Consider the following 21,886-nt stretch of genomic DNA (forward strand, 5'->3'; position numbering starts at 1 on the left):
GCCTAAGATCATACTCTGGATTTCTTTTTGTTCCAGGGTGGAACTCACCAGCGTACCGGGTGGGCAGAATGCAATGGCACATCTCAAAAAACGAAAATTGGAAGCAGAGTCAGCCACGGCGAAAACGAAATTACAACAACTTTCGACAGTGAACAGCAAGAAACTCGGTGTTCAAACGGGCATTCCACAAGAAATGGAGACGGCCGATGGGGCGGCAAAACGAAGAAGAAAAAGTGTTCGGGATGATGATTTGCGAAAACCGGTTGACAGCGAGTCAAATAAGAATATTCCCCTGCCCCAAAGAAAGAGAGTATTTACGTCAGGAAATTCGGGTAGTCCTGCCAGAAAGTCAAGTAAAAACTGCGAAGAACCGGAAGACGACGAGACGCTGATAAGAGAAACGGAAGCGGCGTTGAAAAGCCTTTCCGGAAGTTGGCCTGGTCCCAGAGGCTCTTTGTATCAGAGAGGAAACTCGGACGAGGATAGGTACGAGTCTAATTTTGAGAATCTATTCGAGGAGAAGAAGGACAATCCAAAACTCTCACCCTCTTCAATGTCCACTTCTTCGACGACAAGCAACGAGACTGGTTATTCGCTGAAGGACGTTATTTCGTTGCGCTGTCAAGATCGGACCATCAGAACTCAGCAACAAATCAAACAATTCGAGCCAACAAAACAATATTCAAGTAAAACTAAAAAAGATTTAGACAATAGTATGAAATTTGAAAGTGATTCGACCATCCACTGCGGTCAAAATCAAAACGAAATACTCAAATCGAGATCAACCAACGGCAGATTACTTAAATGCGACAAAGGAACTGACAAATACTCCAGGTATGAACCGCCTGACTTTAATGAATTAGTTGACGAGTCATCAAACGAACTGGAAATTGACATGTCTGACCCAGCGGTGGACAAAGAAGATGGAGATAGAGACAAATCTTCCGAGAGGGAAGATCGGATTTGTAAAAATGGCCCATCACCCAATTCATTGAAACACCACCAACTGCAAATGTACAACTATCAAAGGCAATACACTGACGGTGGCATCAAAGTCGCTTCCTCAGTGACATCAACAGCCTCTCCTGCACCAACAGTTGGCTCTCCCTTCTCAGCCACATCCGCTTTCAAACCTCCAAACACTGACCACTCGAAATCCAACTGTCGGGGAACATCAACGATAGGAGCAACAACAATTCCGCCCATGGGACCATACCCAGCCTCCGCCACCTTTGTTGGTTATCCATCGCCTGGACCCGTTATGCCTACACCCCACCCAATCACAGCCATTTCACCATCAGCTGAAGAAAAGCATACGGCATCCCTCTTGCAGTTGAAATCGACGAAAGAGGAAGTACATTCCATTCAACTTGAAGTTTCCTCGACTCCTGTGACGACAACTAAGACGCCAAGTACTGGACTATCGTCAGTCGGAAGTCCGGACGCAAACTCAAAACAATATACCATACTTCAACCTGCTGGACTCGGTTCAAGAGCAGCTAGCGCAATTCAGGATATCGCTAGAGAAGGAGTTGTCAGCGTTTCTGCAGTAAGCAGTAGTAGCGCTGGAAGTAATAGCAGTACGGGTAGCAATGGCTCCAGCAGCAACACTTCCGGTAATAACAAAACTTCGAGCAACAGTTCTAGCGGTAATGCAACGAACGGAAGTAGTTCGACCTCCAATGCTACCAATGGCAGCAGTAATAGCAGCGGGAATAGTAGTAGCATCACCATCACCAGTATCACAACCACGAATACAACAACTAGTTCGACCACTGCTGGAGATGTTTCCACAACGACCGGAGCTGCTCAGCAAGAAGCGGTCATGAAAATTTCCGAAAGAATCACATCCTACGAGAGCAACCGACCCGCCATGTCCATGTCACCGACGAGTATAGGCAGAGGTGAGTACCACGGATTCTTTATTTTACACTATAAGATAGGAGAAACAATTTTTAATTCCAATATTAATTGTTGTAGTTGTCTTGTTAAAAAATAAACATTACAGTTTGCAGTTTTACTTATTTATTTATTAGGTATTTTCAGTCAAATATGATTGGTTTTTACCAACAGCTAATTAAAGTATAAATCAAATTACAGCAATTGAATTCTTTGCAAACGTTAAAGATTTTGACTGAATCAAAAAAGATTTCCTTCTGATACAATATGAAGAATATTTGTTTTTATTAAAGAACATTTAGATAAAGTAAAACAACTTTCTGGAATATGTGAATATTTCAGAATAATAGGGATGAATATTTATAGATTTTTTACTGTCCGTTAAAATTGGAATACAAAGTTTCTACCAAAAACAAATTCTTCAATTTGTATAAAACTGTTAAAAAATGTAGTTCGTAATTTTATACAAAAGTGTTTGAAGCAATTATCGAAATTGAAAATTTACAACACAGTTTTTCAAATTTAATAAAAAATTTTAAGATGAAATTTCAATTTCAAACACTTTTATGATAAAAGTTAAAAATTTAAAAAATTGTTCTATTCACAATATACAATAAATCCTTGTAAAATTACGCCTCCTTATCTAAATGTGCCATAAACCTCAACCCACTAACGTCAGCTTACTCTCATTCTTTAAATTAGTCATCGTTGGAAGATAAATTTTTGAAATGTGAATACCAGTTAAAAATAGTGACATGATTTAAAAATACATTATCATTCAGTGTAACATAATATTATTTGGGATTACAACGTCATACTCTCGGGAATTGATTTTCATATATATAGGGGAGGCTTACGGATGTAAAAACTGCTATAAAATAGGGGAAATACCAACAACAATAGGTTACCGGAATAAAACGTTGCATAAGAAACAGTTGCAAGATTAGGAAAGTATCAATGTTTCCCATAAGTTTCATTAATTTTTCTTCTGTATACTACAGAGATATGCAACTTTTACTATTGAAATCTTTCCATTTTTTGATTTAGGTAATTGAAACCGATTTAAAATCCGGAGGCGACGTTTTCAAAAAAATTCATTAATGTTTGCTTGAGAAAACTAAAATATGGGTAAAGAGGAGTGTAACTAGTTCTTGTGTTTCGAAAGGGGGACAAAAGGCATTTTCAACTCTCTCTCTCTCTCTTACTCTCTCATTCGGTTCTAGAAAGTTAGGGGAGTTAGGCCACAGCGGAAAATCAATAATTACGAACCGAGGGGTGATGACTAAAATGGTGAAATCAAGGTCGCTTCAGCAGAGTTATTCTCCGTAACTTCTCAAGTGACTACTCCTCCACCCCTTTCGGTTGTACTCCGTCTTCCCTTTATCTTTACTGCAATCGTCAAAATTAACTGTCAAGGCAATAACGCGAAAAAGCTTCATCGAGCACATAATGATGATAAATGTCGTTAGAATTTGTTTGAAGTCCCGTACAACGGACCTGGTCATTTACTTAAAATCTCGCTCTTGATTGAGAAAATGATCAAAGAGAACCAGTAAAACAGAAATGATCAACTGAGTTTCTTCCACAACACATTATATGAAGATGTGAATTTTTATTCCTTTGTATAAGGAAAACAATTTTCGGGCGAATCATTATTAAACGTAATTACAATTATAAAGAGAAAATTTTAAAAAATAAAAACATGATTCCTTGATGGCGATTAAGGCCAAAAGTTTCGGATCCCTCAGCTTCTTTAGCTTGATTTTTGCGGCATTTTCTCATCAAAGAAAGCTATCCGTCGGTGAAGATTTAACAGTTGGAAGGCGACAGGTGGAGCTTGAGTACATTCCATGGTCTTAGAGTCGTGGTGACATGGAGTGTCTAGTCGGGGGAAATTTGGGGTTGATACCACGTCATACGTATAAGCCGCAGCTGTCAGCGGGTGGAAACGTGACTAGCATGCTTCCAGTTCCAAGCCACCTTATTACCACCCTACGACTCTGCCTTTCCTCATTATCCCCTTAGCGGTTTCCGTCGAGCATAGGGTCGAGAATATTTGAAAAATTCAATCTTCACATTTATTCTTCTTGCACGATTGCACTCACCACTGATCACGATAATAAAATTCGTCGATTCAACGAATGAGATTGTTATCAAATCCACTTAATCAAAGTAGGTTATTACAATTATGATAAGCGTCCTTTGTTTACTTACACGATCGCTCATTTCTTATTTATATGCTTAATTGTTTTGTAAATTTGGTTTTTTTCTGGAAATCACCCACCCTCACAGGGTTGCATTTGATTTTCAACTCCGGTTGCGTGCCACCCCTCACCGTGAAAGCGTGTTGACACGCTATAAAACCGCTATCGAGAAATCCTTTGGCCGCAAAAAGTCACCCCTTGGTACCCGGCACCGTGCGGAGGTTTGCCGTGCTAATAAAAAAATAAACTACCGCGTAACTCAATTTTACGCTGCCTTTGCGGTCGGTCGCATAAAAGACCACAGGTTTCTCACTCTTCCACAAGTTTTTTTATTACAGTACGTGTAAATACAATAACGTGTCCCTATATCAAAATGAGCAGTTTCCGTATAACATTGAATGGAAAATTTAAATTTTCATGGCAAGATCGAGGAGCAACAAGTCTTTGGAAGCAGATTTTGATTATATTCTTTGCTGAAAATATAAAATGGCGGAAGTAAAGAACTCGACAAAAATTTAACGTGGCACGCGTCAGTCGTACGTAACGAACCAAATGAATAAAACAATTCTGGTGTTTATGTACATCTCGCTCTCCCATTGTGACCCTCCACGTGAAATGGGCACAAAATAACACAATTACACACTGGCCTCAACCTACCCTTTTGCCATATCCTATATTCTCATCCTCACCCCCTGGATGATCCTTTCCCTCGTTCTGAGTCCCTGCATACTCTTTTCACCTTCCCTCTTTAACTCACCAGTTTTTTTCTCTCTTCCTAGCGCACACACACCCTTCCGGAAAAAAGGTTCGTGCGGCTCGTTACAAGTCTATTCAGACGTCCGGAAAGAGTGGCGCGTGCCAGTATTCACTCTGTTGACCATGATCATTCTGCCGAACTTTGAGTGGAAGGTTTTTCAAACTTTATGGCTAATTTATTAATCGAACATAATGCTTCAATTTCCTTCGCTTTTTAACCTTCATTCTCTTTTCCTCTTGAGTCAAGGATGCCAATTGTCGAAAATTGAATTTCTCACCCAAAATTAAGTCAATTAGCTAAAAAAGCCAATTTTTAATTTTGAAAATTAGGTGCAATAAAAATATTTAGTTAGGGAACTTTGTTCCGAGTTATTGGCATTTTTTGTTTTTCGTTTACAACTTTTCACTCTAAAAATCATACCTTTCCACCCAACATTCGAACAACCTATACTGCAAAAGGAGGTATCTTATTTTATGATGTTTTGGTAGCGTTTTCAAGTGTATCATTTCAAAATTAACTTTTTTTTTAAATTTAGTTTGGCAAGACTGAAAAGATAATTATATAATAAATCGAACTTCTGAATTTTTTTTTCATCCAACTTCTGAGAAATAAGGGACTTTTTTTGTTTATGCGAAAGTGGTGTTATTTGCATTTAAAGTTCAATTTACAGTTTTTTAGTGCTGCTCATGAGCCAAAAGTTTTGAACATTCAAATGAACGTAATTTTTTTTCGCAACTAATTATTATTCTATGTACAATCGTTTACGGATAAGTGAACATACAGAAGATACATCTCCTAATATTTTTCCATGATACAGGATGAGACATTTTTAAGAATGAAGATATTGTTTTGTTTTGCGCTTCATCATCATATACATGGTTCCAGCTATCAGTGACAATCATAATTTTTCGGTTCACGAATTCAAAGCTAATTTAAGATAAGAGGGGAGAATATAATCCATGGGATTTTGGTCTTGTGGTGTGTATAAGAAAATACGTGTATGTTAGGAGTGGGGGTGAAAAGCCAAGCTAACTCTCACTCTAAATAAAGCATACAGCTAATGACGTCACGTATCGTAATCCAATTTACGCGGGGTGGCACACTCGTGGGGTATAAAGAGAGCGAGAGAGAGAGTGGGGTACATAAGCGGGGATCGAGGCCTCGAGACGCGAAATGACGTCCTGATGAAGTTTCTCCGTCAGAGAAGCGATTCGGGCCGACGGTAGGGGATCAGGGCCAGGGGGATTAGTACACGACAAACTTTATAAAAGTGCGCTCGTCCCTTGGAATGAACACCCAACCTAAAGCTGGCCTCTCCTTCCAATCCTGTATCGTCTTTTCTCATTTTGGCCATCTGTTTTACACTTAATGAAATTATATTTATTAATAAGCATTATTTTTTCACATTAATCCAATCCTTCTAAACACCAAATACGTACCTTTACTTTGTATAAATTTTACCCTAGAAAATGAAGATGATCGATTGAACTAATACATGATGACAGACTGGAAAAAATATGAAATGACTTGATTAGCGAGGTGATGATCAATGGAAAAAAAGTGATATATATTTTTCATGATCTAACGTGTATATACTTACAATAAAGCGCTCACATAAAAGAGTGAGCGGGGTCAATGTTGCAGAAAAGAAGAAATAGGGAAATCATTGCAGAGGACAAATTAGTAGTTAAGTTGGTCATATCTGTAATATGGAAGCGTGTGGTTTTGTGAACACGCGAGGATATCACGTGACAAACGCGATCGTATACGTGTCACACGAGTGACCAGCTAAATTAGATATGAGTATAACCCCTGCACGATATGCGTAAGGAAAGCTTTTCCCAGAAAGTTTCCCTTGATCGTGGGAGAGTAGAAATTTACTCGCTAGAACAATTTAAAAAATAAATATGGGAATTAAATGCATGTTGGTAATAATATTATTCTCGATCAACAACTGTGAATGATGTTTGGGATTTAAAAATATTATTATATGCCTTTTTTCGCCTAACAAGTGTGATATATTATTATGAATTGTATGCATGAACTTCTAATTCAACTATACATCTAACAATTAATTGAGCGAGAGATTTTTATTTTGTGAACAATGTCAAGTTAAAATGACAATATTAAGCAAACAATTCCTTTGTTCCGCTGGTGTGTGTATATATCTGTTCAGAAAGTTTCTTTGTGCTAATCTCAGTGGCTTAGGTTTGAATCCCAGAGGCTATTTAGAAATTCGTGGAGCGCACACGACAAAATGTAGGACGACCACACGCAATCCTTTTCGTCTCCTTTCGACAGTATTATTTTTCACCCGAATTGGGAAAAAGGTCTGCCATCTATAAATGTGTTTATTGCTTCTGTAACACTGATGTTGATGCTATTTTTCATTCATTATTCTTAGAAATCGGGTTTATTAGTTTTCTTGTAAGGTTATATTATAATTTGAAAAAAGTTGCAGTCAAAAAGTAATTCCATACTTCACTTGCTGCAAATTTAAATTGATTTATCGTTTCATTACTGACTTTGTGAAAATCATGTTTTTCTCGGTTAAGATAAAATAGCTTTCTTCTATCTCTGGATGTTAAATCATCTGTCGAGATATCAGATCCGTCACTTAATAATTAATATCGATAGAGTTATAAATGAGGCACTTCTCACGCCAAAAGCTTTTTGCTCATAACGCTTGTACAATAATTCTCCCATAGTCTTTTTGAATAAAATATCCAAAGTCCAGCGGCTGACGTCTTTCCAGATATATAGATGAGAGAAAGGTGGAGAGAGAGAGAGAGTGCCAGAAGCGAAAAAGGGGGATTACAACTGGAAGTAGGAATTCGTGTCTAATATCCATTTTCATTTATGAAGGGATATATGTTACGAATAGGGATCAATATTAAGGGAATTTGATTGAAGTTTCGGGGAATCACTCATGAGTGGAAATAATTTTTCGAGAGTCAATTTGAGTGTAACTTCAAAGTTTGCAACTTCAATTACTTAATATATAAGAAAATGTTTTTAAAAAAGAAAAATAAACTTTTTTCTAATAACTAATATGATGCTTTCATTATCTTGTGCTATAATTTTCTACGTAATAAGGTGGGAAATACAGTTGAACTAATTCACTCGTGTCTGGGTGGTTTGATTTGTTGTAGAGGGCAACAAGTGCCCGACCCCTGGTTGCACTGGGCAGGGTCACGTGACCGGACTCTATTCACACCACCGCAGGTAAACAATTATCAGTAATTAACTGTCGACGTGCTCCGTAGGTTTCTCCATGTCGATTAACCGTCCATTTGAACGTGCTTAATTAATATCTCCATTATCACTCTATCTATTGATTCGATACCTTTAGGGTGATAATTACCCTCTCACTCTATTTCCAATAAATAAATAATTACATCTTACCTTCATTTTTCATTTTTAACGGCTTTGTATACAACTTTTACAATTTCAATATTATAAAGATAAAAATATACCATTGACGCTTGAAATGGACGCTTTAATAAATTTTTTTATTTTATTTTTTATCTAAATTTTCTAAAATCAAGTAATACAAAATACTATTTTTATGCAGCACTTTTGATAACAGTAATTTAAACAAGTATTTTCTTTCACAGCCTTTCCGGTTGTCCACGCAAAGATAAGCTAACTCCAGAGAGTGAGTATTGTCGAAAATTTTCTTCATTTTTAAACGTAGCAATAGTGCATCTTCAGTTTACGCAACAATGCGTTGGCGCCTTTTTCGGATTAAATCGGCAAGCAAATCTTCCAAATTGTAAATTACGATACTAATTTGATTTAGTTTTGTTTATTTTCAAAAAAAAATATAATGTAAACGTTCAAGTATCGAAATAATCATTTAATTACAATGAAATTAATCAAAAAGTAAAATAAATTATCTAGTAGAGACAAAAAACTGCAATAATGAAAACTAAAATGGGAAATGATTTCCTTGCCAAACATTGTTTGAAACCAAAAACAAATTCTAAAATAAAAGGAGCCGCGCTCGCGTAAGTGTTTTGTTATTCTTTGTGCTTTTTTGTTTGCGGGGTAGAGAGCTTTATTTATTGTGTTCACATTTGTTTTAATTTAACATTTTGTTCTGTAGTTCATTATAGTAGAGAGTTATCACCACACTTGACTTGATTTTGTTGCCGTACTACTTTGGAGAACTCGAGACCCCGAGACACGGGCGATATCCCGGCATGCACACACGCCAGAATCAAAAGGAGAATCTCAGCAATCGAGTATTGTGACAATTAACATAATTTAAGAAGATTTATTATCCGTGACCATGCATATTGTACGGTTATAATCTTGCCTTTATTTCCCCAAGCGTTTTCGTTAATATCACGTGTGTAATCCTATATATCAATATTCTATATCCAACTTGAAATATCTGCTCTTTTAACATTTAATCATTTCATTCTGAACCATTTTATAAAAAGAAAATATTTTCATTCAACATACTCAGTTTGCTTAATTTAATTGACTTTCAATTTCAAAATTAAATTCTTCGTAATTGACGAAATGACCGGCTAAGAACTCATTTGGCACCAATTTTTTTTTTTGTACATTTCACAAAATTATGAAAATATTTTGCAAATATTGAGTAACATTTCGTATAACTTTTAAACATATTCATATTTTTATAAAATTCGGTTATCGATTGACAAATTCTGAAAAAACCAAGTTCGAACCTAGACTACGATCATTTGGACAATTAACAAATTTCACCAATTAAAAATCTTAATTGATAGTGTTATTAGTTTGGTCACATGATCTTGTATAGGTTCGTCACGAATCAAAATTCAATTCAAAAAAATTGAAAATTCGTTTCTCAAAAAAATTGTCTTTTCGGGTTTTCAAAAATAATTAATACACTAATGTCAATTTACACGAAATAGAAAATGGACTATTTTTCCCGATGTTTGCTGTCGAAAACAACACCACGATACGTTATTTGTAATCTTGAGTATCATAAGTTAGCACGTACACTGGTTGATATGTACTTTTTTTTTGGTCTGTTAATTTGTCTCTCGATTATATATAATTACTTTTGTTTCTCTCTACCCGCTCGATATGATTATTGTAAATTACACCTTGATTTGTAATGATCCACGTGTAACAGTATATTTTATTTCTTTACTTTTGTTTGTCAAAAAAAAAAAATCCCTTGATTAGGTTGTTCGTTTTGGAACAACCTGATTTTTATTTTAACCTACAACTCTTTTAAATCCGAACCGATCAATCGAACCCTTTGTCCTTGTCGATCTTTTTTATAATAACTCCATGACTCAAAAAGATTCTACTCGATTCTGATGCGTGTTGTTTGTTTAACGACGTGTCTTATATAACCTCGCACGTGTCTCGGTTCTCGCAGTTCTGGCGATGCATGAGACTATTTTGAAATGCCCAACGCCTGGTTGCAACGGTCGCGGTCATGTCAGCTCCAATCGGAACACACACAGAAGTCTGTCCGGATGTCCCACCGCTGCGGCCAATAAGCAAGCCGCCCGTGAGGCTCGACACAAGGCTCAAGGTAAGGCGATCTGGCCGGACTGCAAATCACAACAACGCGATACTGGGGATTTCAATAATTTCAAATTTTCAAATTCCATTTTTTCATTACTACATATTTATTATTCTCTTGAAGAAATATGTTCGGTAAAGTTAAGATAAATTATGAAACAATCTTGAAATCGGAATTAGAAAATTTGAAATAGTGGACACAATAAATCAAAGAAGAATTATTAAAAAGTTTTATTTTTACTAGTAAAGGGGTTAATTAAAATTAACAATGGACACAATGATCATAGACTTATAAACAAGAAGAGCGATCGTGATATGGACAGCAGCGCCGTCTACACTTTGTTGTTTTTCTACATTCCTTTTACTCTCGCGCTTACCTCTCTTAATTGTCTATAAGTCTTTGGCCATTGCAAATGTCTGGAGACAACAATTTATTTATTTCAACAAATTCAGATATTTTATGCATCAGTTGCTAAACATGTAGTTAGCAACAGAAAATCAAAGATATTCAACCTAGTTGATGTGCCATGGACAGTTTTGTGTTTTTACATGTTCACAACTCTAATTTTTGCATATATCGTCTAATTTTTTGTATTTTGCAAAATTTAGATTTAATATCTTTGTTATTATCTTTAATTTACTACTTACTGAAACTTACACAACGCGATTCTTTAAATTAATCCTTAAACCTTGTAGATCATGATAACTTATTATTTGCACAACACTAAAAACAAAAAAACAGAAACAGTAGCTACTAAAGTGTCTATACACTTTGTTGTAGATGGCACAGCACAAAATATTGCTTGTATGAAAATCAATATAAGTAAATAAATATATTATCAAGTAAATGTAATATATATATATATATATATATATATATATATATATATATATATATATATATATTACATTACAGCTACAAATAACTGTTGCGACTAATTGAAATTGATTAATAAAAATGATTTTTACTCAAAACAATGAAATTGTTAATAGACTTCGTTGAACTAATTCACTGATTACATTTTCCCACAGTGTCAGGTATACCTCCGGAATACATTAGTACAAATCTTTTACCACCATCGATGGATGGAAAGATTTACAGTCAATACAGCTCAGCATCTCAGGATACTAAACCAGTTGTTAGTTCTCCAACATACGACTATTATTCAGCAACGAAATCTGTGGGTATCAGTATAAAACCCCCGAAGTCTCCGGAAGATAGTTCGTCGAGGGTGAACAAAGTAGTACCCAAAACGGAAAACAATTCCTCTAGTTCGAGTTGTTGCAACGCCTTATCAGGAAGAATACAATCTTCAGAATTGTTGATACCAAAAACGGAGGATACCTCCTCCTGTAGGGTCAATTCTCCACCACCTCCTCCACCACCGTCGGCAAGACAGACGTACGATCCGTACTTGAATCAGGATTCGAATTCTTCGTCAATGTCGTCGATGGATGCCATGGGTTCGAGGGCAATGGGGGCAACCATACATCATCCTAGTCAACATCCCGCACACCATGTGCTGCCAATGCAGCCAACGGTTGCGTATCCAATGCCCATGGTGGAAGACACCAGGATGCCTCACCAAATGTCGCAAAGATCCCCTTACGAGTCGTCGGCCATGATGGCTGCAGCTGCAGCGGCCGCAGCAGCAGCCACAACTACGGACGATCTCTATCATCACAGATCTGTCGAACATGCCAGAGCTTACATGCACCCATCGGCTGGAAACATTGCCAGGCCCGTTGTCACTTACTCAAATGAAATATCAACAGCCAGAGGTTACGAAAATGCAGTGGTAGTCAGTGCAGCCAATCATCGACCTTATGATCCTGGTACTGCATCTGCATACGATAGGTATGACACTCAAACATGTGCTCCTCTTCAACCACAACAACAGCAACAGCAGCTTCATTCGAGGGCGAACATGTATTACCTCGGCCAATCCGGAATGACTCCTGAGGAGCAAGAGAGAGTCTACCAACAGGAAGCCGTAGCCGCTCAGCAACATCAAATGGCTATGGCTGCTGGAATGATGAAAACCGAAGATGGTCAGCACACTAACTTTTCTTATTACCCTTTGTCAGTCTCCTTGTCAATGAATTAAATCCACTTTTCTATTCCAACAGTCAAGTGTGTCACGGTTGCACAAGTTCAGCAGATGCAAAAGGCAGGAGGTCCACCCACGTCACCAGGAGGATCGGTGATGGATCTTTCGACGTCTAGTGTCACCTCCACAAGCCCACAGGTAATAATTACAAATTGAACTTTCATTGAATGCCGTTAAAAAAATAAATTATTAATTGAAATTGTTTACATTCAGGCCCCACCATATGGATCCAATAGCCTTAGTCCGCAATATGGAGGAGGTCAGACAGTCGGGGGAAGTCCACAGGCAGCAGCTAGTCCTCATCTCACCGCAAGTCCACAAGTACCAAGTCCTCAAGGACAAACCTTAGACCTCAGCGTCAATAGATTACATAGGTAAGTTTCGAAATTTGTTGTTTATTAGTTTAATGCTCCTGCTACCCATTCTTGTTCTAAACGGGATCCTTGCAATTAAGTGCTTTTCCAATTCAACAAATGAATGTTTACTGCTTTCAGTGGGGCGCCTAGTCCTCAGTACTCAACCGCCCATGGAGAAGCTGTCGCAGTTCCTGTCGGCCCACCTTTTCCCGCTCCTAGACCAATCGAGGAGCAAACTGAACCTGTTGATTTCTCAACGGCTAATGAACCTGTTAATTTCAGTGGAGGTCCCGGGATCAGGCCAGTTCCAGGGTTTCCACCACCTGGAGTGCACGCAGCTTACAGTCGAGAAAGCACACCTGACAGTGGGGGTTCCCACTACATGGACGCCTACAGGGATCCTACAGGTGAGTCTTGTACATCAGCTTTCAATTTTTCTTCTAGATCAAAATAAATTCTATCTTCCGATTAAAAAAAATGGATAATTATTAAATTTTTTTATCTTCGCGACGACGAAAAAAATGTGTTGGCTATTTTTCATATTACAAAAAAAGATGTTACTTCAATATTACTTTATGAAAGTTTGACCAAAAGCTGTAGCGATAATACGCGAGCGAATTGTTGCATTGACATGAGAGGATGGTTATCGAGAGGGTGTGGGGTTGCAGTTGGAGGCATCAGAATAGAACAAAGAACTCAGCGTTTCCCTTGAGGGCGTACGCGGTTACAATTGCCGAATAAAAATTCAGCCGAATGGTACACGAGTCCCATAACAGGCATCTATGCCCAGCTCTCTCTCATTTCGTTCATCGTGCCTTGGCATTCCAAACAACGTCTACATTCACATTGTACACCAACACGAGCCGCCCAACCCCATCCTCAACGGTACACGGCCATTGTTAATTATCAATATTTCGCGTACACGGAGCCAGCAAAAGTCCAGCGGTTCGCTCCTGACGCCAGGGAGCAGTTATTGAAATTGAAACATACGAACGCGCTGACATCGTTCAGAATGCCACTTGTATTACCGCCTCTGTGTCAATCGCATATTCACGTGTGCGTCTATGTGAAAGACACACGCTATTTTTATGTCTCGTTAAATTCTTCTTTTTCTGATGATAAAAAAAAAAAAAAAAAAAAAAAAAAATATGGGAAATACATTCCACCACTGGTATTTGTACGATCCTCTTGTTGAAAATTAACAAATGAAGTAGGATCACTGCGCACATGTGTTTCTTTTTATTTACTAGAATTTTAATCTTAACAATTTATAAGTCCTAATTTTTTCAATTAATTTTCAATAAAATTATTCATTGCCTAGTCCTTGTAGGAAGTCATTTCTGCTAGGCTTTAGAATAAACAATTGTGATCAAGACAAAAAATAATTGATTTTATTAATTTCTCCTAAGTTTGGTGAAAAAAAATTAACCTCATTCGATTCCACTCAACTCGATAAAAATATTTCTAGCAGAAGACTGGAAGTTTAAGTATCGAGAAATAATTTTTGATATTGCTCAAAAGATGTTAATACCTAGTTATTGAATACATTTTCCATTATTCAGAAATATCATTCTTTTGTCAAAGGGCTTCAAATTTTTTTAAATTTTATAAAATTTACCATCTTTTTACAATATCAATTTCAATATCACATATAATTTGTTGCCATATGAGAACAAATTCTCTCTTTTTTCAATTTAATTTGCTCTGTTGTATTAACTGTATACCTAACTGTACATTTAAAAAAAATGTATCTTTTTTAAAAAATCGATAATCTGCGACCTCGAAAGTCCCTAGATTCAAAATTTTAGGAAAATCCATTAATTTTTTAAAAATTCGCTCTCTATATTGAAATTGCTGTGCGCACGGGGTAAAAAGTAATCCCCCACAATTTTCTACTATTGCCAAACAGGTTTTTGCTTTTGGAGATTAAAGTTGAGGGTATAAGCTATCTTTTAAGGCCTATTAGAGCAGTTCATCACGTCGCATTAAATTTTTAGAGTGCTTAGAAAAGTGCCAAAAAGTCCGTTTTCGGACACTTTGACACCGTTTTTCTCAAAATTGAGACCTGATGGATAATTTTCGTTAACGGATTCGTAATGTACAGAGAAAATCCTATAATAATCAGCAGCGTTTGCTCTGTGGCAAAATTTTGCCGACCAGTGTCAAATAAATATCAATAATATCAAAAAAAATACTTACTTGAACCAAATAATTTTTATTTCAATTGAATAAATTGTTTTTGAACTAATAACTTCTGTATTTGAAACCACTACCATATTTAATTGATTCAAATACCTAATAATTATTTTATACAAATAAATATTTATTTGATAATAGTCCAGTAACAGATTATTTGAATCATTTTTTTCACTGTAAATAAGTTAAATTATCGTATTTAATGAAAAATAACTTCGATAATTTTGATCCTAAAAAAGAAAAAAATCGCTTGGGTTCCTTTTGAAAAAACTATTTTTTTCGTTATTTTGAAAATATCAATAAACATATTTAAAATAATAAAGACGAAATAAATGATTGAAATTCACAAAATATCGCCCACACAATAGAAAATATAGTAAAAAAATATTCGTTCTAATTTAAAAAGTAAATTTCACAAAGTTTGTTTTCTACGAAGGGTGGTAAATCGAATATTGAGCGCCGACAGGTAATTTGGAGCGAAGATTGGAGAATGGAGAAACAAAAAGATTTTCTTTTTACAGGCTACGGTCCCATGAGTCCGCATCCCGGATATGGAATGACCGGCGTCCAGGCTGAGTATCCAGGGAATACCTACACTCCGTATCCTGCGGCAAGTTACAATTGCGGTGGGACTTATCCCGGCGGTCCTGTGACTTCCGGTTATCAAATTCCAGCAGGATACACTCCTGCCCCTTGTTACAGTATGCCACCGCCACAGCACACGCTTGGTCCACTGGACAAGCCATCAGGCAAGGATGACAGGTACGAGATTTTCCTTTTCTAGGTATTCAACAATTCACGAGTTGTGACTTGTTCGGTTCACTGGAAAAACTTTCCACTACATTAAAGGGAAGGGGAATATATATATATAAGAATGAGAAAAGAGTTTGCTTAATATTTATTTTAAAATGTATGGGATAATGTTTCTATATGGTAAATGTTCCGGTGAACCGGAGAAACATCATTGCGGATAATATAGAGTGCATGTGAGTTGTTTATTCGTTGCTAAAATTAGGAAAAGGATCGCGCGATTCTCACGGTTCGCAATGGAGTCGAAGAGGCGGTTAAGCCGGCGGAGGCGCGCATACCTACCTCCATTTTGTTAATTAAAGTAATTACTCTTCGTAGCGAAAGTGCCAACCTTATTCTAATTGACGTAAAGCTCGGTGGTATGGCAGCAGAGGAAAAGGGATAGAGGGGTACAGAAGAGAGGTCGGAGGTGATGGCTTGGCGAGGGAAGTATAAGGTCGAGGGAGGGTGGGGTATAATCAGTTGCCACCGCACTGGATTATGGGGCGAAACCCGTCGTCCCATCGGGGTTAGGACCCCGGAACACCTCGAAGCCGCTGGAAACTTCATCGAAATTCGATGTCCAAATTCTAAAGTATTCGCCCTCGGAATTTAATCCCCCCTCTCTCTCTCCAAAAAACAGAAAGTCATCGCTCTCCAAATTTTTATTCATTTTCCTTCACTGTACAATAGGGAAATTTTTCTCCTTCCAAAAACGCAGAATTTGTCCAAATTTGATTTAAGTAAATTGACCAACTTACAATAATTTAATTGGAATTGGAGAATGTTTTTTTCATTTTCTAAAATTTTAATTTGTAGTTTGAAAGAGACAAAGATTCGTCTTTCTCGATTTGAAAAAAATGCTACTTCAGACAAAATAAAGGGACGTGGGAACTTATGGCAGTTACTTCAGAGTCAGTCGATAGCAATACTTCAAGATTATTAATGGCCCCGGCCAATATAAGAATCTAATATAGCAACTTTCGCGATCCAAGCGAATTACAGTCTCTCTGGGCGTTTATCGGATGGCCTGAAGTAGTCGAACCAGCTTTTGATATCGTAATTTATTTCCCTCCGATCGAACGGATAAAGAAAGGGGTTTATTCAATACTCACATAAGAGTCCATTATTTTATTTTTTTGCTGAATTAAGAAATCTCGAGATTGCATCTACTGTCAGTTTTTCACTTTCTGTTGAAACTGATGATCAATTATACTTTTGAAAGAAGCACGTTCTCAAATCGTAGAATATATTGTTATATGTGATGATGGGGTAAAAGCTAAGAGAAGGTATATAATCCACAGAATCTAAGCGCGATGGTAAACAGTGAGATGCACCGAAAGCTGAGATTGAAAAGATCAAAGTTTAAGTGGCTTCAGAGGGAATGGTGAAAACGGTTAGACGGTTTGAAACATTGAGTTGAGAAGAAGAGGTTGGTACGCACAGCGTGATTGCACTCAAGTCCCTGAGCTGGTGGTTGGGGTTTCCGGCAATATCGTGCCCACTCAAGGGTCATCGAGGTTTCGGGCTTTCTCATAGCCTCGATTCTCCTATCTACGAGACCTGCGAGAAGTAGGAGTTAGTAGTCTGCAAGCTAACCACGTATCCTCCTTCAGCTACCACTACCTCTTCCTCCTATCCTGCCTACGCCCCTTGTCCCGTATTTCAACATTTTTCATATTGTCTCGCGCGCCGCCGCCACCGCCGCTACTTTGCCGATTTTTATTTATTTTTTTTTAACCCACCTTTTAAGGTTTCTCTCCAATAAAACTTTGTTGACTAGTGTCGTATATTTCTGTCAAACTAGGGGAGAAAGTAAGAATTGGTACTGCTGCACGTAGAAAACCAGCAGGGTTGGGTAGCGAGAGATTGAAAGGACTCGAACGTCACTTTTTCTAAAAATGTTACTAGTAATTTTAAAAAAATAAGCTTTTGGAGAGAAACATCAAATTTTTTTTATCATATTCACTAATAAACTGAAATCACTTTGAGACTTGATTATTTTTGTATGAATGTTTGAATGAACTAAATGAGTAGATGAACGCGAAAAAGTGGATGGACAATGAGCTCAGAAGGGTTTTCTCTTCATTGTTAATGTGTTCGATACAGTATGAATATAAGGAGGCAATCATTGAATTTTGCACCTCGACCCGCCCCTCGTGGTCGCGATGGCAAGGAGCTGATTCAGTGTCCCACGTCGTCCTGTGATGGCATGGGTCATATCTCGGGAAACTACGCTACCCACAGAAGGCAAGGCATTCATTTTGACGTCAACCTTGACATTGACACGCACGCACACACGCATAATTTTAATACATTTTCAGTTATGAATAAAAAAAAATAGTCGACACTAAAAACAATTTTCAGTTCTACATTTCTCCATCATCCTACACTTTTCTCTTTTAAATTACATTATTTTAAATTATCAGTAAATAGAATTAAAATTAGCGTCGTTCAAACCGTTCGGACCAAAATTGAGAAAAATACGCGCGCTAATGGAAAATAAGGCTGCTTCCACAATAGTTAAATCGCATCGTTTTGAAGACGATTTTTTAGAATGAGACGATGCGCACGCATCCATTACCAACTGTCAACAAAAAATTTATTTTACGTGTTATACTGTTCCTATAATTTCAGCTTGTTAATATTATTAAAATTATAAAAAAATTTGTTTTATTAAAAAAAAAAAAACTTTATATCCTCCCAGGTAAAATGTTTTATAATTTCAATATTATTAAGCTGAAATTGTTTTTTTGTCGACAGTTGGCAACGGATGCGCGCGCATTGTCGATGCGATTTAGCTATTGTAGAAACAGCCTAAAAGGGTCCCAGCAAACACTGTTATATATCTGTTCTAGAACTGTTACAAATTTCTTGAGAACATGTTCTGTAACTGGTTAAGAACGTGTGAGTCACTGGTTACGCAAAACGTCGTACTCAGCAGGTATGTTCAGATATGTAACAAATCTAGAACGCGGTTACAAAGTCATTTGTAACAGTTCTAGAACTGTGTTGTAACAACTATGAAAAGAGGAATGTAACCAGTAAGGAACAGAGTTCTGTATTTGTTACGTAACTAAATTACGTAACAAGGATAAAAAAATATTATATATGTGTTACGTAAACGTATCACAGTGTAGGAACAAAAATCTATATTTGTGACATAACATTGTTTCAGTATGAATATGTATCATAGTTCTTTAAATGAGAAGAACAGTATAATGTAACAACGATCTAGTGTTGTTATACATGTTGTCCCGAAATTTCCAAGACATTTGGGTATTTTGTAACGATCTTATTTTTGAGAAAAAGAAACTTAAATGAAAGATTCTTCAGAATAACAAAATCAAATTGCATATTTTAACATATTTTGCTATTCTGAACAAATTTTTAAATTTTTTGTCAAAAAGGCTATTATTACGCGATATCCAGACATCCCTAAAATTTTAGGACACCCTGTACTATTGTGGTGCATAATAAAGTTGTTATTAGGTTATATAATTTATATTTAACACATTCTTATGTCATTAAAAAATTAAATGTAAATGTTTATATCGAGTTAATTTGATTTGACATACTGCTTTTTTCTTACAAATGTATGCACAAATGCTTTATGCTTGTTAATATAATAGAATTTTATTACTATTGTTACTCACAAAGTTAATATTCAAATAACTATATATCAAATACACAAAACATGTCTTATTATGAAATTAATAATTTTTTTTATTACAAATTTACATCAGGGCGAAATATATATGTGACACGGACAGTTAAAAGGGACTTACGATCCGAAAAAAAGATTTCGAGAAAAACGACTTTGAAGTTTAGCAAGTTGGTTTTGATGCTTGTGAACGTTTTAATGAATTAAAACTTGTTACTCGGAGGTTTTGGGGGTCGCTGATGACGATTATGATGTTATTTTTTGAAAATTCAAAATGGCGGATTCAATATGGCGGATGACTTTTTTAAAAATTGATCAGATTCGCTTGAAATTCGTCACTCGGGGATTTTCGGGGTCGCTGATTACGAATATGGTGTTAGTTTTTAAAAATTTTAAATGGCGGATCCAATATGGGGGAAGACTTTTTTAAAAATTGATCTGATTCGCTTGAAATTCGTTACTCGGGGGTTTTTGGGGTCAGTGATTACGAATATGATGTTAGTTTTTAAAAATTCAAAATGGCGGATCCAATATGGCGGATGACTTTTTTAAAAATTGATCGGATTTGCTTGAAAATCGTTACTCAGGGGTTTTTGGGGTCGCTGATTACAAATATGATGTTAGTTTTTAAAAATTTTAAATGGCGGATCCAATATGGAGGACAACATTTAAAATTTGTTCGAATTTGTGTAAAAGTCAAAAATTTCGTTGGATCTGCCATTTTGAATTTTTAAAAACTAACATCGGATTCGTAATCAGCGACCCCAAAAACCCCCGAGTAACGAATTTCAAGCGAATCAGATCAATTTTTAAAAACGTCATCCGCCATATTGGATCCGCCATTTTGAACTTTTAAAAACTAACATCGTATTCGTAATCAGCGAGCCCAAAAACCCCCGAGTAACGAATTTCAAGCGAATCCGATCAATTTTTAAAAAAGCCATCCGCCATACTGAATCCGCCATTTTGAATTTTCAAAAACTAACAGCGGATTCGTAATCAGCGACCCCGAAAACCTCTGAGTAACGAGTTTCAAGCGAATTTGACTAATTTTAGAAAAGTTTGTCAAATTTGATTTTGTTGTACTTTTTTTTGTCAAGGTACCTAACTTTGAAGTGAAATTGTTAAAAAACTAATGCAGCTAGAAAGCTGCGGTTTAATGCGTTGGAAAGAGCGGCTTATTTACTATAAGAATCAATAAAAAAATGAAAATCGATTTTTTCGGACCGTAGGTCTCTTTTAACTGTCTGTGTCACATATATTTACAAGTATAAAATATGCATCACACATTCAACATCAAATTAATTATTTACGTGCAGAAGTGGAATAACAATGAAGCTATTATTTTGATTAATTTTGAGTCACTTTCTTTTAATGGCATTAACATGAATTATTTGGTTCGGAGAAAGTGTTTCAGAATTTTCAATGTAAATTAATAGAAAAAGAAAAAACCTAAGATAAGCAACTACTATCTTGGATATAAAACCACATATACGGCACTGTCAAATTTAAACTGTTCAAATTTAACTTTATATTTAAGACAAAGGACAGCTACATAACATTGTTCCGACACAGTTCTAGAACTACGTTGGAACATCACTTGCAGATTATTTGTGACTAACGTGTTACAGAAATGTTACGTAACATTGTTACAGAATTGTTCCGAATTGTAGTAACAAATGTCTTCCAGAACTTAACAGCAACAGAATTTCAGAACAGCTACATAACATTGTTCTGGCACAGTTCTAGAACTACGTTAGAACGTCAGTTACAGGTCACTTGTGACTATTGTGTTATAGAACTGTGACGTAACATAGTTACAGAATTGTTCCATTTTGTAATAACAAATGTTTTCTAGAACTTAACTGCAACAAAATTTCAGAACAGATACATAACATTCTTCTAGCACAGTTCTAGAACTACCTTGGAACGTCAGTTACAGATCATTTGTGACTTTCGTGTTATAGACATGTTACATAACATTGTTATAGAACTGTGACGTTATCATAATATAGAACAGTTCTGTCACTCTTTTGTAACAACTGTTCTGTAAAACTGTGACATCACTGTTATAGAACATTTATAGAACGTGTTTGCTGGGGTGTAATTTTTTTATTTTCCTATATCGACTATCAACGTGCAAATTTTTCTCAACTTAGGCACCATAAGACGATAATATCACCAATTTGATATCACTATTTCTTTTTCCTATTTCACATTTTTTAACATACACTGAGAACATGAATTTTCATATGATTTATTAATTTTTTGCATTGCTACGAATCAAAAATAAAATTTTCATGCGCTTACACTCAACAAAATAGGAACATAATCGAGATTCAAAAGCGATTTGTCAATGCATTAATGAGTATTGTTGG

The 21,886-nt window shown here is 36.3% G+C and overlaps 1 protein-coding gene across 4 annotated transcripts in view; it reads left to right on the top strand.

Annotated features, from left to right (window-relative positions):
- LOC127290435 (trithorax group protein osa) overlaps positions 1-21,886 on the top strand; it is a 310,977-nt gene that overhangs the window by 278,851 nt on the left and 10,240 nt on the right. For 3 of the 4 annotated variants that reach the window (XM_051318983.1, XM_051318984.1, XM_051318987.1), the window contains 9 exons: positions 37-1,904; positions 8,013-8,085; positions 8,478-8,518; positions 10,244-10,402; positions 11,425-12,444; positions 12,523-12,641; positions 12,717-12,877; positions 12,998-13,266; positions 15,577-15,817. In XM_051318983.1, the coding sequence (XP_051174940.1) occupies positions 37-1,904; positions 8,013-8,085; positions 8,478-8,518; positions 10,244-10,402; positions 11,425-12,444; positions 12,523-12,641; positions 12,717-12,877; positions 12,998-13,266; positions 15,577-15,817 (3,951 nt within the window). The remainder of the gene's footprint in view (positions 1-36; positions 1,905-8,012; positions 8,086-8,477; positions 8,519-10,243; positions 10,403-11,424; positions 12,445-12,522; positions 12,642-12,716; positions 12,878-12,997; positions 13,267-15,576; positions 15,818-21,886) is intronic. The other variant, XM_051318985.1, reaches the window with a different exon arrangement.

This window comes from Leptopilina boulardi, unplaced genomic scaffold (genome assembly GCF_019393585.1).
Source record: "Leptopilina boulardi isolate dan_hultmark-lab unplaced genomic scaffold, ZJU_Lbou_2.1 LbouV2_64, whole genome shotgun sequence".
NCBI classification, from domain to species: Eukaryota; Metazoa; Arthropoda; class Insecta; order Hymenoptera; family Figitidae; genus Leptopilina; species Leptopilina boulardi.